The 15,565-nt window shown below is 43.9% G+C and overlaps 1 protein-coding gene across 2 annotated transcripts in view; it reads left to right on the forward strand.

Moving 5' to 3' along the window:
- The window catches only part of LOC108414040 (serine/threonine-protein kinase MARK1-like), a 97,872-nt gene that overhangs the window by 23,799 nt on the left and 58,508 nt on the right, over nucleotides 1-15,565 (forward strand). For both annotated transcript variants that reach the window (XM_017686808.2, XM_017686809.2), the window contains exon 3: nucleotides 7,044-7,097. In XM_017686808.2, the coding sequence (XP_017542297.1) occupies nucleotides 7,044-7,097 (54 nt within the window). The remainder of the gene's footprint in view (nucleotides 1-7,043; nucleotides 7,098-15,565) is intronic.

Below are 15,565 nucleotides of genomic sequence, written 5' to 3' on the forward strand. Positions count from 1 at the left end.
TTGGAATACGTTGACTCTGACGCACGTCGATGTACAGCCTGGCTGCATCGGATGAAATGGCCCTTATGTAACGGTCCGGTGTCCGCGGTCCGGAGTGGAAGGGGAGGCCTGACCGTGCTTGTTCAAGTCCAGGCCTGGTTTTTTTCTCTTCCTTTGAGGGCTGTTTCAGAAGCATAGCGAGCAGCGTTTTGTGAGCAGCGAGGGACTGTGGTCGGACTCCGAATGTGGACATGAAGGCTCGTTATCCCACAGCCCACCCCAACCCCCAACCCCCCACCCCTCCCTCCCCATTCTGCTCTCCTGCTCCTGCTTGTTATGAGCTCTGCTGCCGTAGGCTGGAGCCACAGAGAGGAAGCGCGCTCTGCTGTCTGTTCACCTGCCCACCTAAGAGGAGCTGAAAATAGCAGCCACCTGCGCACATCGTGCCTCTCTCTCTCTCTCTCTCTCTCTCTCTCTCTCTCTCTCTCTCACGCGTTCTTTCTGTCTCTTTCTACCCTAGCCCTTCTGTTTCATACACAGCCTCTCTCTTGTCTTTCTCCTCCATATATACAGCCTCCCTCCCACACCCACACGCACAGCACTGCCTACAAACAGCTCATCACCAGCCTGGCATCAGCCCCCACATTCGAGGAAGGAGCCCGTCATGTAACCACTCAGACCTGGCAGTCAGATGTCCAGCACATTGAGGCAAACTGTCTGACTGTGGTCTGCGGCAAGGATGGCGGAACATTCAGTCTTCATCCCGAAACATTGCTCCACAGTATGTTTCAGATGTGCATTACTCAATCATCAGCATCATCATCATCTTAAACCGCTTAGTCCAGAAATGGTCGCGGTAGCAATTGGGAGAGCAGAGAATCCTAGACAACCCTGTCCCCCGCAACCTCCTCCAGCTCGTTCCGGGGGACTCTGAGCCGCTCCCAGTGGTTGGTGTGGTGTGGTGGGTAATAACTCTGTCTTCCACGCTGTAGACTGGGGTTCAATCCCTGCCTGGGTAAACACCCTATACTACACCAATAAGAGTCCTTGGGCAAGACTCCTAACACTGCCGTCTCCTTCCTGTGTAAAATGACCAAATTGTAAGTCGCTCTGGATAAGAGCGTCTGCCAGTTGCCTTAAACGTAAACTTGGAGATATAGTCCCTCCAGCAAGTCCTAGGACGACCCTGGGGTCTTGTCCCAGTAGGCCGTGCCTGGTAAACTCCCACCGGGAGGCAGACAAGGTGCATCCTGATCAGGCACTCAAACACCTCAACTGGCTCCTCTTAGTGCAGAGGAGTAGCGGCTCTACTCCAAGCTCCTCCCGGATGACCGAGCTCCTCATCCTGTGAAGTAGAGTGTAGCGCCACCCTGCGAAGAGGCTCATTTCCGTGCTTTTTATTCGCAATCTCATTGTTTCAGCCATTACCCACAGCTCATGACCACAGGTGAGGGGTGGGATGTAGACTGACCAGTAAACAGAGAGCTCTGCCTTATGGCTCAGATCCCTCTTCACCATCAAAGTGACCACATTACTGCTGCCGCACATTCGAATATGCGGCTTTTCTCACCAGGGGAAGGAACATCGAGAGGAGCCAAGACTCGTTCTGTTCCACCTCACGTCCATCTCGCTGTTTTTATACTCATTGTCCATTTTATCAGCTCCACTTACTGTATAGCTGCACTCTGTAGTTCTACAGTTACAGACTGTAGTCCATCTGTTTCTCTGATACTCTGTTACCCTGTTCTTCAGTGGTCAGGACCCCCATGGACCCTCACAGAGCAGGTACTATTTGGGTGGTGGATCATTCTCAGCAGTGACACTGACATGGTGATGGTGGTGTGTTAGTGTGTGCTGTGCTGGTCTGAGTGGATCAGACACAGGTGTCCACTCACTGTCCACTCTATTAGACACTCCAACCTTGTCGGTCCACCTTGTAGATGTAAAGTCAGGGATGACAGCTCATCTGCTGCTGCACAGTTTGTGTTGATCGTCCTTTAATCCTTCATCAGTGGTCACAGGACGCTGCCCACAGGACGCTGCCCACAGGACGCTGCCCACAGGACGCTGCCCACAGGACGCTGCCCACAGGACGCTGCCCACAGGACGCTGTTGGCTGGATGGTTTTGGTACTCGGTTCAGCAGCGACACTGAGGCACCACTCATGGTCACTAGCATACCTAGAAAACTGACCATTTCTTTCTTTCTTTCTCTTTTTTTCCACTTTCACACTCAGAGTGGAGTAAACTACACATTTAAAAAGCTTAGATTTTCCTCTTTTAGCCTGAACATTTCCTTCCCCTGCACTCTGGAGACTGAGCTGCAGCACTTCTTCTGTGAGTCATTTCCTTTAAGGGGTTTCTGTACAAGTGACCGTAAAGCGGTGTTCCGCTGATTTGCTGATAAGCGCTAGCAGTGTCTGCTCGTAACGTGGTATATGCTGTGTGAACCACAGTGGGGGAGTCATGTTCATCATGTGGCATGATGGCTGTCATGTTGACTCAATTAAACTTGATTTTAGAAAAGAGTCAAGTCAAATTTACCATTGGACCATTTTTGCCATGTCGTGTTTCCAGTAAAGTGTTTTGGGATGTTTGAAAGGCCCTGGATTGTTACTGTCATTTAAGTCTGTTTCTGTTGTCTGACCTTTTTTAAAACTCATATAAACACAATCAAAACAAGAGCAAAAGTACTGCCATACACTATTATACAGGTGGATAAATGGAAGAAGTAAAGATATATAATAAAATATACTAAAACAGCCATAAAATATAATGCGCAGTATGTATAGATGTGTAAACAAAGCGGCAGAGCAGTATGTATAGATGTATAAACAAAGCGGCAGTGCAGTATGTATAGATGTGTAAACAAAGCGGCAGTGCAGTATGTATAGATGTGTAAACAAAGCGGCAGTGCAGTATGTATAGATGTGTAAACAAAGCGGCAGAGCAGTATGTATAGATGTATAAACAAAGCGGCAGAGCAGTATGTATAGATGTATAAACAAAGCGGCAGTGCAGTATGTATAGATGTATAAACAAAGCGGCAGTGCAGTATGTATAGATTTATAAACAAAGCGGCAGTGCAGTATGTATAGATGTATAAACAAAGCGGCAGAGCAGTATGTATAGATGTATAAACAAAGCGGCAGTGCAGTATGTATAGATGTGTAAACAAAGCGGCAGTGCAGTATGTATAGATGTATAAACAAAGCGGCAGTGCAGTATGTATAGATGTGTAAACAAAGCGGCAGTGCAGTATGTATAGATGTATAAACAAAGCGGCAGTGCAGTATGTATAGATGTATAAACAAAGCTGCAGAGCAGTATGTATAGATTTATAAACAAAGCGGCAGTGCAGTATGTATAGATGTATAAACAAAGCGGAAGAGCAGTATGTATAGATGTATAAACAAAGCGGCAGTGCAGTATGTATAGATGTATAAACAAAGCGGCAGAGCAGTATGTATAGATGTATAAACAAAGCGGCAGTGCAGTATGTATAGATGTATAAACAAAGCTGCAGAGCAGTATGTATAGATTTATAAACAAAGCGGAAGAGCAGTATGTATAGATGTATAAACAAAGCGGCAGTGCAGTATGTATAGATGTATAAACAAAGCGGCAGTGCAGTATGTATAGATGTGTAAACAAAGCGGCAGTGCAGTATGTATAGATGTATAAACAAAGCGGCAGTGCAGTATGTATAGATGTGTAAACAAAGCGGCAGTGCAGTATGTATAGATGTATAAACAAAGCGGCAGTGCAGTATGTATAGATGTATAAACAGAGCGGCAGTGCAGTATGTATAGATGTATAAACAAAGCGGCAGTGCAGTATGTATAGATGTATAAACAAAGCGGCAGTGCAGTATGTATAGATGTATAAACAGAGCGGCAGAGCAGTATGTATAGATGTGTAAACAAAGCGGCAGAGCAGTATGTATAGATGTGTAAACAAAGCGGCAGCGCAGTATGTATAGATGTGTAAACAAAGCGGCAGCGCAGTATGTATAGATGTGTAAACAAAGCGGCAGCGCAGTATGTATAGATGTGTAAACAAAGCGGCAGCGCAGTATGTATAGATGTGTAAACAAAGCGGCAGCGCAGTATGTATAGATGTGTAAACAAAGCGGCAGCGCAGTATGTATAGATGTATAAACAAAGCGGCAGCGCAGTATGTATAGATGTATAAACAAAGCGGCAGCGCAGTATGTATAGATGTATAAACAAAGCGGCAGTGCAGTATGTATAGATGTATAAACAAAGCGGCAGTGCAGTGTGTATAGATGTATAAACAAAGCGGCAGAGCAGTATGTATAGATGTATAAACAAAGCGGCAGTGCAGTATGTATAGATGTATAAACAAAGCGGCAGTGCAGTATGTATAGATGTATAAACAAAGCTGCAGTGCAGTATGTATAGATGTATAAACAAAGCTGCAGTGCAGTATGTATAGATGTATAAACAAAGCGGCAGAGCAGTATGTATAGATGTATAAACAAAGCGGCAGTGCAGTATGTATAGATGTATAAACAAAGCTGCAGTGCAGTATGTATAGATGTGTAAACAAAGCGGCAGAGCAGTATGTATAGATGTATAAACAAAGCGGCAGAGCAGTATGTATAGATGTATAAACAAAGCTGCAGTGCAGTATGTATAGATGTATACACAAAGCGGCAGAGCAGTATGTATAGATGTATAAACAAAGCGGCAGAGCAGTATGTATAGATGTATAAACAAAGCTGCAGTGCAGTATGTATAGATGTATAAACAAAGCGGCAGTGCAGTATGTATAGATGTGTAAACAAAGCGGCAGTGCAGTATGTATAGATGTGTAAACAAAGCGGTAGAGCAGTATGTATAGATGTGTAAACAAAGCGGCAGTGCAGTATGTATAGATGTATAAACAAAGCGGCAGTGCAGTATGTATAGATGTGTAAACAAAGCGGCAGTGCAGTATGTATAGATGTGTAAACAAAGCGGTAGAGCAGTATGTATAGATGTATAAACAAAGCTGCAGTGCAGTATGTATAGATGTATAAACAAAGCGGCAGTGCAGTATGTATAGATGTGTAAACAAAGCGGCAGTGCAGTATGTATAGATGTGTAAACAAAGCGGCAGAGCAGTATGTATAGATGTGTAAACAAAGCGGTAGAGCAGTATGTATAGATGTATAAACAAAGCTGCAGTGCAGTATGTATAGATGTATAAACAAAGCGGCAGTGCAGTATGTATAGATGTGTAAACAAAGCGGCAGTGCAGTATGTATAGATGTATAAACAAAGCGGCAGTGCAGTATGTATAGATGTATAAACAAAGCGGCAGTGCAGTATGTATAGATGTATAAACAAAGCGGAAGAGCAGTATGTATAGATGTATAAACAAAGCGGCAGTGCAGTATGTATAGATGTATAAACAAAGCGGCAGTGCAGTATGTATAGATGTGTAAACAAAGCGGCAGTGCAGTATGTATAGATGTGTAAACAAAGCTGCAGTGCAGTATGTATAGATGTATAAACAAAGCGGCAGTGCAGTATGTATAGATGTGTAAACAAAGCGGCAGTGCAGTATGTATAGATGTATAAACAAAGCGGTAGAGCAGTATGTATAGATGTATAAACAAAGCGGCAGTGCAGTATGTATAGATGTGTAAACAAAGCGGTAGAGCAGTATGTATAGATGTATAAACAAAGCTGCAGTGCAGTATGTATAGATGTATAAACAAAGCGGCAGTGCAGTATGTATAGATGTGTAAACAAAGCGGCAGTGCAGTATGTATAGATGTATAAACAAAGCGGCAGAGCAGTATGTATAGATGTGTAAACAAAGCGGCAGCGCAGTATGTATAGATGTGTAAACAAAGCGGCAGAGCAGTATGTATAGATGTGTAAACAAAGCGGCAGTGCAGTATGTATAGATGTATAAACAGAGCGGCAGAGCAGTATGTATAGATGTGTAAACAAAGCGGCAGAGCAGTATGTATAGATGTGTAAACAAAGCGGCAGCGCAGTATGTATAGATGTATAAACAAAGCGGCAGCGCAGTATGTATAGATGTGTAAACAAAGCGGCAGAGCAGTATGTATAGATGTGTAAACAAAGCGGCAGCGCAGTATGTATAGATGTGTAAACAAAGCGGCAGTGCAGTATGTATAGATGTGTAAACAAAGCGGCAGTGCAGTATGTATAGATGTATAAACAAAGCGGCAGTGCAGTATGTATAGATGTGTAAACAAAGCGGCAGCGCAGTATGTATAGATGTATAAACAAAGCGGCAGAGCAGTATGTATAGATGTGTAAACAAAGCGGCAGCGCAGTATGTATAGATGTGTAAACAAAGCGGCAGAGCAGTATGTATAGATGTGTAAACAAAGCGGCAGCGCAGTATGTATAGATGTGTAAACAAAGCGGCAGCGCAGTATGTATAGATGTGTAAACAAAGCGGCAGCGCAGTATGTATAGATGTGTAAACAAAGCGGCAGTGCAGTATGTATAGATGTATAAACAAAGCGGCAGCGCAGTATGTATAGATGTGTAAACAAAGCGGCAGAGCGGTATGTATAGATGTGTAAACAAAGCGGCAGTGCAATATGTATAGATATGTAAACAAAGCGGCAGAGCAGTATGTATAGATGTGTAAACAAAGCGGCAGTGCAGTATGTATAGATGTATAAACAAAGCGGCAGAGCAGTGTGTATAGATGTATAAACAAAGCGGCAGAGCGGTATGTATAGATGTATAAACAAACTGGCAGTGTAAACAAACAGCAGGCGAGCATCATTAAGGCGTTTGAGTTTTTGACCTCACTCATTGGAAAACCAAACCCCGGTCAGCGTTTGCTTGTGACCTCTCCTAGTCTCCTGAATTCCAGTGCGGCTTTGAATGACTTCATCTCTTTTGTCCATCAGTGCAGTCAGTGGCTTGAGCCTTGTGTAGATGCGCAGAGGTGCGTAAGAGTCTCTGTGGGCGGTTCTGTGCATCATTAATTCAGCGTAGTTCATTAACACCATCTGTCTGTATTTAACACTGAGGAACTGTAACTTCATTTCCATTTTCTCTACAGGTGGCTGTCAAGATCATAGACAAAACTCAGCTGAATCCCACTAGCCTACAAAAGGTAAGTCTTGTTTAACTTTGTCTCCTTATCCTGTCGGCCCTTGCTATGAGCCTGATGGAGTGGCCGAGCTCCATTTAGGCTCTTTCAAATAACACTGCTTTTCTGGTCCTCCAGAAACGGCCAGCTGAATGAAATGAGCAACAGCCAAATGATTAAATCATTTAATTGTGGGACCATTAAGGCTCCAGCAGTTAATCGAAATATCAAGTGTTTTCCCTGCTTAGTGTCTGAAATGTTGCCGTTTGCTCCCCATGTCACAGAACAGCCGGGTATCTAATTTCATTATCTCGAAGTGGATGCCTTTTATTGCTGCTACATGAAAGGACTTGGCTGGTTGTCCCTCTGTTGCACAGATTTACCACTGTTCCTATTGTCCGACGTGGAGATGAAAGGACCCAGAGCAGCGCTAGTAGGACAGTGTGAAATTCACCCTTTTTTAGCTTTCCTAACTAAGTATAACGTTTACTAAAACAAAATCAAGTGCACACATTATCCGAACGTTTTAAGGAGGTTCCGTGATCTCCGCATTACGGATGTCCCAGTGGCCTACGCTGATGCGGAGCAGAACTGTGTATCTCCAGAACGGTAGCTTTACCGACAAAGAACGGTCAGGACTTTGAATGGAAGTTAATGTAAATGGACTTTATTCCAAGCAATTTTGGAGCATTTCTGTCAAAGCAGGAGATTAAAGAATGAGAGTGAGGGCTCGTCACGTGTTGCGCCGACACGTCTGAGGCGAGAGTCAGTCGTATCTTCCCGCACTGTGTTGCTGTAGCGTGTAAGAGCTGCAGAGGCAGCTTAGCAGCACGTCCCACTTTAACGCCGAACGCTCCTCACATTATCTGCATTCGAGTCCGTACGGTCTCAGTGTTTGACCTGTTCCCGTGACTCCGCAGCCCGTTGTTGTGCTGTTGCTGTAGCTAATCCTGCCATTTGTCCTGTGTTTACTAATGTATGTTGTTCCGTTCACCGAGGCAGCTGCCGAATGGTGTCCTCGTTACACACTGACACTAGTGTTACACTGTGTTGTGCACTGCTTGTGAAATAATGGGGGAAATATTGAGAGAACAGTTGTAGGCCTGTCATGATCTTCTCAGCTGTAGCTGGTGGTTAATTGCCATGTAAATTATTTTGATTAACAACTTGTCTATTAACAGCGTCACTATATCATTGGGCTTCTGTCAGCGCTGCATTGTATAGGTTGTATTTACACACCGGCCACTTTATTAGGTACACCTGGCCAGTAAAAGGCTGGACCCCCTTTCGCCTTCAGAACTGCCTTAATTCTTCTTGTCACACTTTCAACAAGGTGTTGGAAACGTTCCTCAGAGATTCTGGTTGGTTATTTGAGTTCCTGCTGTCTTTCTATCATCTGGAACCAGTCTGCCCATTCTCCTCTGACCTCTCACATCAACAAGGCATTTTCGTCCACACAACTGACCGCTCACTGGATATTTCCTCTTTTTCGGACCGTTCTCTGTAAACCCTAGAGATGGTTGAGCGTGAAAATCCCAGCAGATCAGCAGTTTCTGAAATACTCAGACCAGCCCGTCTGGCACCAACAACCACGCCACGTTCAAAGTCCCTTAAATCCCCTTTCTTCCCCGTTCTGATGCTCGGTCTGCACTTCAGCAAGTCGTCTTGACCACCTCTACACGCCTAAATGCAGTGAGCTGCGGCCGTGTGATTGGCTGATTAGCTATTTGTGTTAACAAACAACAGGTGTACCTAATAAAGTGACCAGTGAGTGTATAATAAAGTAGCATTTAGAACAAAAATTTTAGTTATACACCGGTCAGGCGTAACACTCTGACCACCTCCTCGTTTCTACACTCACTGTCCACTTTATCAGCTCCACTTACTGTATAGCTGCACTCTGTAGTTCTACAGTTACAGACTGTAGTCCATCTGTTTCTCTGATACTCTGTTACCCACTTTGATTAAGGGCGACACGGTGGCGCGGTGGGTAGCGCTGTTGCCTCACAGTGAGGAGGGTCTGGGTTCGATTCGGGGTCCTCTCTGTGTGGAGTCTGCATGTTCTCCCCGTGTCTGTGTGGGGTTCCTCCGGGTTCTCCGGTTTCCTCCCACAGTCCAAAGACATGCAGTCAGGCCAACTGGACATGCTAAATTGCCCCTAGGTGAGTGTGTGTGTGTGTGTGTGTGTGTGTATATATATATATATATATATATATATATATATGTGTGTGTGTATGACAGAAATGACAACAAACATTTTAATAATATTCTCAATATTAATAACATTATGCTGTGATAAAAAGGAAATATTGCAAACAACATATCACTGTTGTCGGATAGAAAACCTCACATCCATTTTTGTCATTTTCCAGTTTCTGACATAATTTGAAAATACCAGTTTCCCTTCACATTGTCTGTAAATCTTATGATGAATGGACCAAAAGAAACAACCCAAAATGACTTGGAAAGACGTCTGGTTCCATTGACTTCCATTAAAAACACAGTATGTTTTTTCCTTCTCCTGTAAAGTTACTGTTTTAGCTGACTTGGAATCCTTTTGCTTGGAGTGACCCTGTAGTTTAAATATGTTTATTTTATTAAGACGGATTGAACTTTTAATATTGTCACTACTGGAAAACGGCCATAACGAAACTTTACAAAATGTTTCAGTTGTGACTTTTTTTTTTTTTTTTCTTTAGCATAATTTTAAAAAAACTACTCAGTACATGACTTGCAAACACAACTTTGAACAGCTTATATGCATAAGAATCTGAATATTTTTGTTAAAACGCTAAAAACGGTTACTTACTTTCAGAAAATCTGTTTGGGTAATGACAGTTCAGACTTTGGGACACATTTACTTCAAAACAGTACGATCTATCTGCCCACCATGTGGCCATGAGGGACAGGGATGCAGCCTCATGTCCTGCTCTAAAATGCAGGGGCGTGGCTAAAACAAGGCCCCGCCCACATACAAAGATTCTGTATTTCGGTAATGTGAAATGTGAAAAGGTGGGACAGCATTTCTGGATTAGTTTTTAAGTTTAAAAGTCAGCTTGTGATGAATCTGAATTGTTCCGCTTCGTTTAAAAGTAAAAATAATTTCCACAAGTGTAAATTTAGGGGGTAGGTTTTGGGACAGACTTCTCCCCATGGAGAGTATCTTTGGGCTTAAACAGATCATAAATATCTAAAGTCTATTTTAATAGCTTGGACAGAAGTTTGAAGTCATTTGTCGTTTACCTCAACCCAACGAATGAAACGCACCCAAGTCAGACGTGTTCTTGAGGCAGCCTAGATGCTGAAATGCTATTAATATGTAAAAAATATCCAGCTGCATCTGTGAGATCCTCTTGAGTTCTGCTTTGCATGTCTTTTTAGCTCTGATCTTTGGCTCTGCCTCTCATGCGTTAGAGGATGACCCAGGCTTTGTTGAGGAAACTACGAGGCTTGTCATTTCAGGCGCTTCACTTCCAAGTCTCTTGAGGTTGAAGCGGCTAAAAATAGCCCGGCCAGCCCATCAATTACTAAGCCATGAGAGAAAACAGCAGAGAGAGAGCGACACTGAGAGAGTGTGTGTTTTACTCACTCAGAGTTTTGCTAATTTTAACTCAGTTTGCCCACCATCACCATCTGCAGGTATTCCTTATGGAGGCTGTCAGCCTGAGGTTTTCAGCGTTCCTGTCAAGTTTGCCTCTGAAAACAATTGCTGGGCCTTTGCTCCACTGAAATATGATTATGAGTATAGCTAATGTCAGCAATTAAGGTGTTTTGATGTAAGTTTGAGCATTTTTGATTAGTAGCCTGAAAAGTGCTGGCAATTTTTAAAATCTGCTCTTAAAGGGGATAAGCCTAAAATCGAAATGTTTTAGGACTGACAGGAGAAATTTGGTCTGGTCGTTTCTGCAGTTGTACAGAGTGATTCAAAAAGATTCGTCCGGTTTCAGAGCGGCATATTTTTCAAACCGTGAGGCGCCGAGGAACCAATCAGATTCCAACTGAAAGAGGCGGTCATAGAGTTTCTGACCGGCTCCCTTCAGTCTGAGAGGAGCTGAGACCCCTGAGCAGAAAGCGTTCTCCACGTCAATAAGAGTGAATCTGTTAGAACTCTGAAGCCTGATTTTCAAGGGCAGTGGGGCTCCAGCAGCTCAGAACGTTCGGCGCTGGTTCCACAGCACTGGATGATCTCCGAAATCCCACTGAAAGAGCCGTGAGAGCAGCGACGCCCGACACGCTCAGTCCAGTCTGGGATGAGTTTGACTGTGGTGTTGATGTCGTCCGTACAGCTGGAGGAGGTTCAGAATGAGAACTTGTACAATTACATAATCAACCTTATGCTCAGTTAAACCGTTTACAGTTCACTGCACTGATCTGTGATGATTTACAAGAGAAATAAATCATTTGAAATTGGACAAATCTTTTTGAATCGCCCTGTGTAGTGTACAGTGTACAAAACCATAATTACTGGCAAAAGTGGTTGACATTGACGCTGCGTTAGACTCATTTACTCTAATAATGTCTCTTAAAATGAGCAAAATTCACTGCCTGGTAAACCTCCACTGGGCGGTGTCCAGGGGGCCAGAACAGCCTCAACTGGCTCTTCTCAGTGTAGAGGACTAGCAGCTCTACTCACCCTATCAAATAGAGTGTAGCCCGCCAACCTGCGAAATAAGCTCATTTCCGTTGCTTGTATCCGTGATCTCATTCCTCGGGTCATTACCTACAGCTCATGACCACGGGTGAGGGTGGGCACATAGACCACCCGGTAAACAGAGAGCTTTGCCTTCTGGCTCAGCTCCCTCTTCACCACTACAGTCCGGTACAGTGACCGCATTACTGCTGCCGCCGTTCGAGCCTGCGGCCGATCTCACCATCCCTCTTCCCGTCACTCGTCAAGACCCCCAGGTACTTGAACTCCACCTGGGGCAAGTCCTCTCCCCTTACCTGGAGTGGCATGCCATCCTTTTCCAGGGCTGTGAAAACAATAAAACCAAGAAAAAATGAAACCTTTTAAATAGGTTGAATTATATTTGGGCACCACAGAAGAATAACCTACGTGTGGGAGACACTGTATGAACTCAAGGCCAGTGGTTTCAATATTTTGGAAGCAGCGCCGCATGCAATTCAGCGCTTGCCCTGTTGTTACGCCTGATATGAATCATCAGCTAATTACCAAACCCCTTGTGATGAATCAGGTGTTACAGCAGCAAGAGTGTGAAACAGGATACACTGTACAAGGTAGTCAACTGTGTAATAATATGTGTGACTATAAATCCCGCACATATGCATATCGCTGCCATGGATATGTTAATAGGATATATTAAGAAAGCCTTGGATACCCCCTCCTTTGTCCTTAATGATGGCATAATAATAACAATTATCTTTTCAAATGCCTCCTTTCCTCTGTAGCTCGCAACTTTAATGAATGAGTGTGTGGAGCATCGTAGAAAGCATTCTGTAAGGGGGAAATGGAAAGCCAGCTGGGGCGTGAGTGTAGGATTGTATTGCACCGAGAACAGGTCCAGTTCCGGAAATCAAGAATGAGGCCATAGCCACTGACTGAATTTGCAACTGCGTGGGCTGAACACTGACTTTCATAATCTTATTTATTTTCTCTGACGTGTTGGTCCTTACATTCGTTCAGTCATTCAGTCTTTCCTTCATGCATTCGTTGTAGGGCTGCTCGATGAATCTCATCTTTACCCTTCTTGTATCCAGAATGAACACATCATTAAGGGCTGTGACGACAGAATGGATCAAATTATTTTACACACGAGGGTGGTAAAATTAGCTGGAAGCTTCTAACGTTAGAACAGCTGTATACTCTGTAAAATGGGTGACTTAACCACTCTGCTATAAGCCAATGACAAAGTGCACACGCATAAAAACGGACTTAGTTATTAACTTAAGCAATATGTAATAATACTTCAGTTGTGATGTTTGTTATAATTATAGATACTGTCACAACAAACCTGCATCATCATAAGCAGTGTTTCTTAGCTCTGGTTCTGGAGGTGCACTGTCCTGCACATTTGAGGGCTCTCCCTGCCTTAACACAGCCACCTTATCTCAGTTATCTCTGTTAATGAGCTGATTAGTTGGATCAAGGAAAACACTAAAAAGTGCAGGGCTTTTTCAAGACTTGTACAGAAAAGGAAATGCGCTTTCCCAGTTTACCCCCAGTTTACTTGTGGCCCTCTAACTCCCAATTCACATCACATTGGCTAACATACTAAGCGATTGGAGAGGGGGCAGAGGGTCATCCCAACCACTCAGAGAGAGTGAGGCCAATTACACTCTTTTGGACTTCCAGTCATGGTTAACAGAGGAACTGCCAGTTAATCTGATGCAGGGCCAACGATTAGAGCCTTGCACCACTCGGGAGCCTCTAGAACTTCATTATTTCACACCTTGCACTACAGTGAATGGTGCTTTCATTGTTTTGCATTGTTTGCTCAGGTTGTGTACTTGTTGCACAGCCAGACAGACTTTTTTTTTTTTTTGCACAGCCCTATTTAATTAGTTAATTCATTACTGAATTATTTCTTTAATTCTGTCTTTGCTCTCTCACTCATTGTCCATCTTTCTTTCTTTCTTATTTCACAATGAACTATTGACTGGAATTGAGAGGGTTGGAATTTAAGAGGTCTATGAACGACTTGCCACATTTGCATGCATACAGCAGCCAAAGTTCTATGTTGGTTGAAGAGTTGATCGGAACTGTGAGCTGTATAAAATATTGGTCCATTTAGTGGCTACAGCTTTAGCAGTGGGTTTGTTTTGGTGTCCATAAAACTGTCAAAATTGTCAGTCTTTACATGTTAAGATCTACACTATATTTCCAAAAGTATTCACTCACACATCCAGATCATTGAATTCAGGTGTTCCAGTCACTTCCATGGCCACAGGTGTATAAAGCCGAGCCCCTAGGCCTGCAGACTGCTTCTACAGACATTAGTGAAAGAATGGGTCGCTCTCAGGAGCTCAGAGAATTCCAGCGTGGTACCGTGATCGGACGCCACCTGTGCAGCAAGTCCAGTCGTGAAATTTCCTCACTACTAAATATTCCACAGTCCACTGTCAGTGGGATTACAACAAAGTGGAAGCGATTGGGAACGACAGCAGCTCAGCCACGAAGTGGTCGGCCACGTAAAATGACAGAGCGGTCAGCGGATGCTGAGGGGCATAGTGCGCAGAGGTCACCGACTTTCTGCAGAGTCAATCACTACAGACCTCCAAACTTCATGTGGCCTTCAGATCAGCTCAAGAACAGCGTAGAGAGCTTCATGGAATGGGTTTCCATGGCCGAGCAGCTGCATCCAAGCCTTACATCACCAAGCGCAATGCAAAGCGTGGAATGCAGTGGAGTAAAGCGCCGCCACTGGACTCTAGAGCAGTGGAGACGAGTTCTCTGGAGTGACCAATCACGCTTCTCCATCTGGCAATCTGATGGACGAGTCTGGGTTTGGCGGTTGCCAGGAGACGGTACTTGTCTGACTGCTTTGTGCTGAGTGTAAAGTTTGGTGGAGGGGGGATCATGGTGTGGGGTTGTTTTTCAGGAGTTGAGCTCGGCCCCTTAGTTCCAGTGAAAGGAACTCTTAAATGAATTACAGTGGAGACTGTGAGCCAGGCCTTCTCGTCCAGTATCAGTGTCTGATTCCCATAAACACTCCTAACCCTTGTGGAAAGCCTTCCCAGAAGAGCTGAAGCTGTTATAGCTGCAAAGGGTGGGCCGACATATTAAACCCTATGGATTAAGAATGGGACGTCACTCAAGTTCATATGGATGTGAAGCCAGACGAGCGAATACTTTTGGAAATATAGTGTATCTTGAATTGTCTGGCCAGTCTGCATTACACTGTTGTTGGAAGAAAACCTGCAAAATGATAACTTTATATAACTTTTTCCCGTCATTTTTTGGTCTGTATATTGTGAAATTTACACACAATGTAAAGGTTAACAGGAATTTTCAAAAACTGAAATAGTGAAATTTCTTCCGACAACAACAATTACCTTTTAATCATGCTAAAGTTAGGTCTACGAAGACTTTCGTCAAGACATGACAATCAAACTGCTCTCTTTATGTCATCATATCTTAGATTAGACTAATTGTGAACTGTTGCTATGCATATAAATGTAGTTACTAAAGATTAATTACTGTAATCAGGTGCCAGAATGTCATCCGAACGATGTAAAATCATCCATGTTGGTAGATCAGAACATTTGTACTGCTGCCGTTTTAGAGCGCGCTGTATAAACTGCTGTAATTAGTCAATGAGAGCAAACTGAAGCACGTCTGTCTGGTCTCAGCTCTGAAGTCATGAGTCAGGCGTGTTGGGAAAGGGCCTCAGGTAAGGCCGCTAAGTCACGGGCCAATCAAGGACAAGTCTTTGCTCTTCAGCGGACGGGGTGACAAAGCTAGGCTCCTCATTCTGGATACAGAAAGCCATTGTGGCTGCCTGTGAGTCATCGCTGGGCATTGTTCTCTCATC

The sequence above is a fragment of the Pygocentrus nattereri genome, chromosome 22 (assembly GCF_015220715.1).
Source record: "Pygocentrus nattereri isolate fPygNat1 chromosome 22, fPygNat1.pri, whole genome shotgun sequence".
Classification (NCBI taxonomy): domain Eukaryota; kingdom Metazoa; phylum Chordata; class Actinopteri; order Characiformes; family Serrasalmidae; genus Pygocentrus; species Pygocentrus nattereri.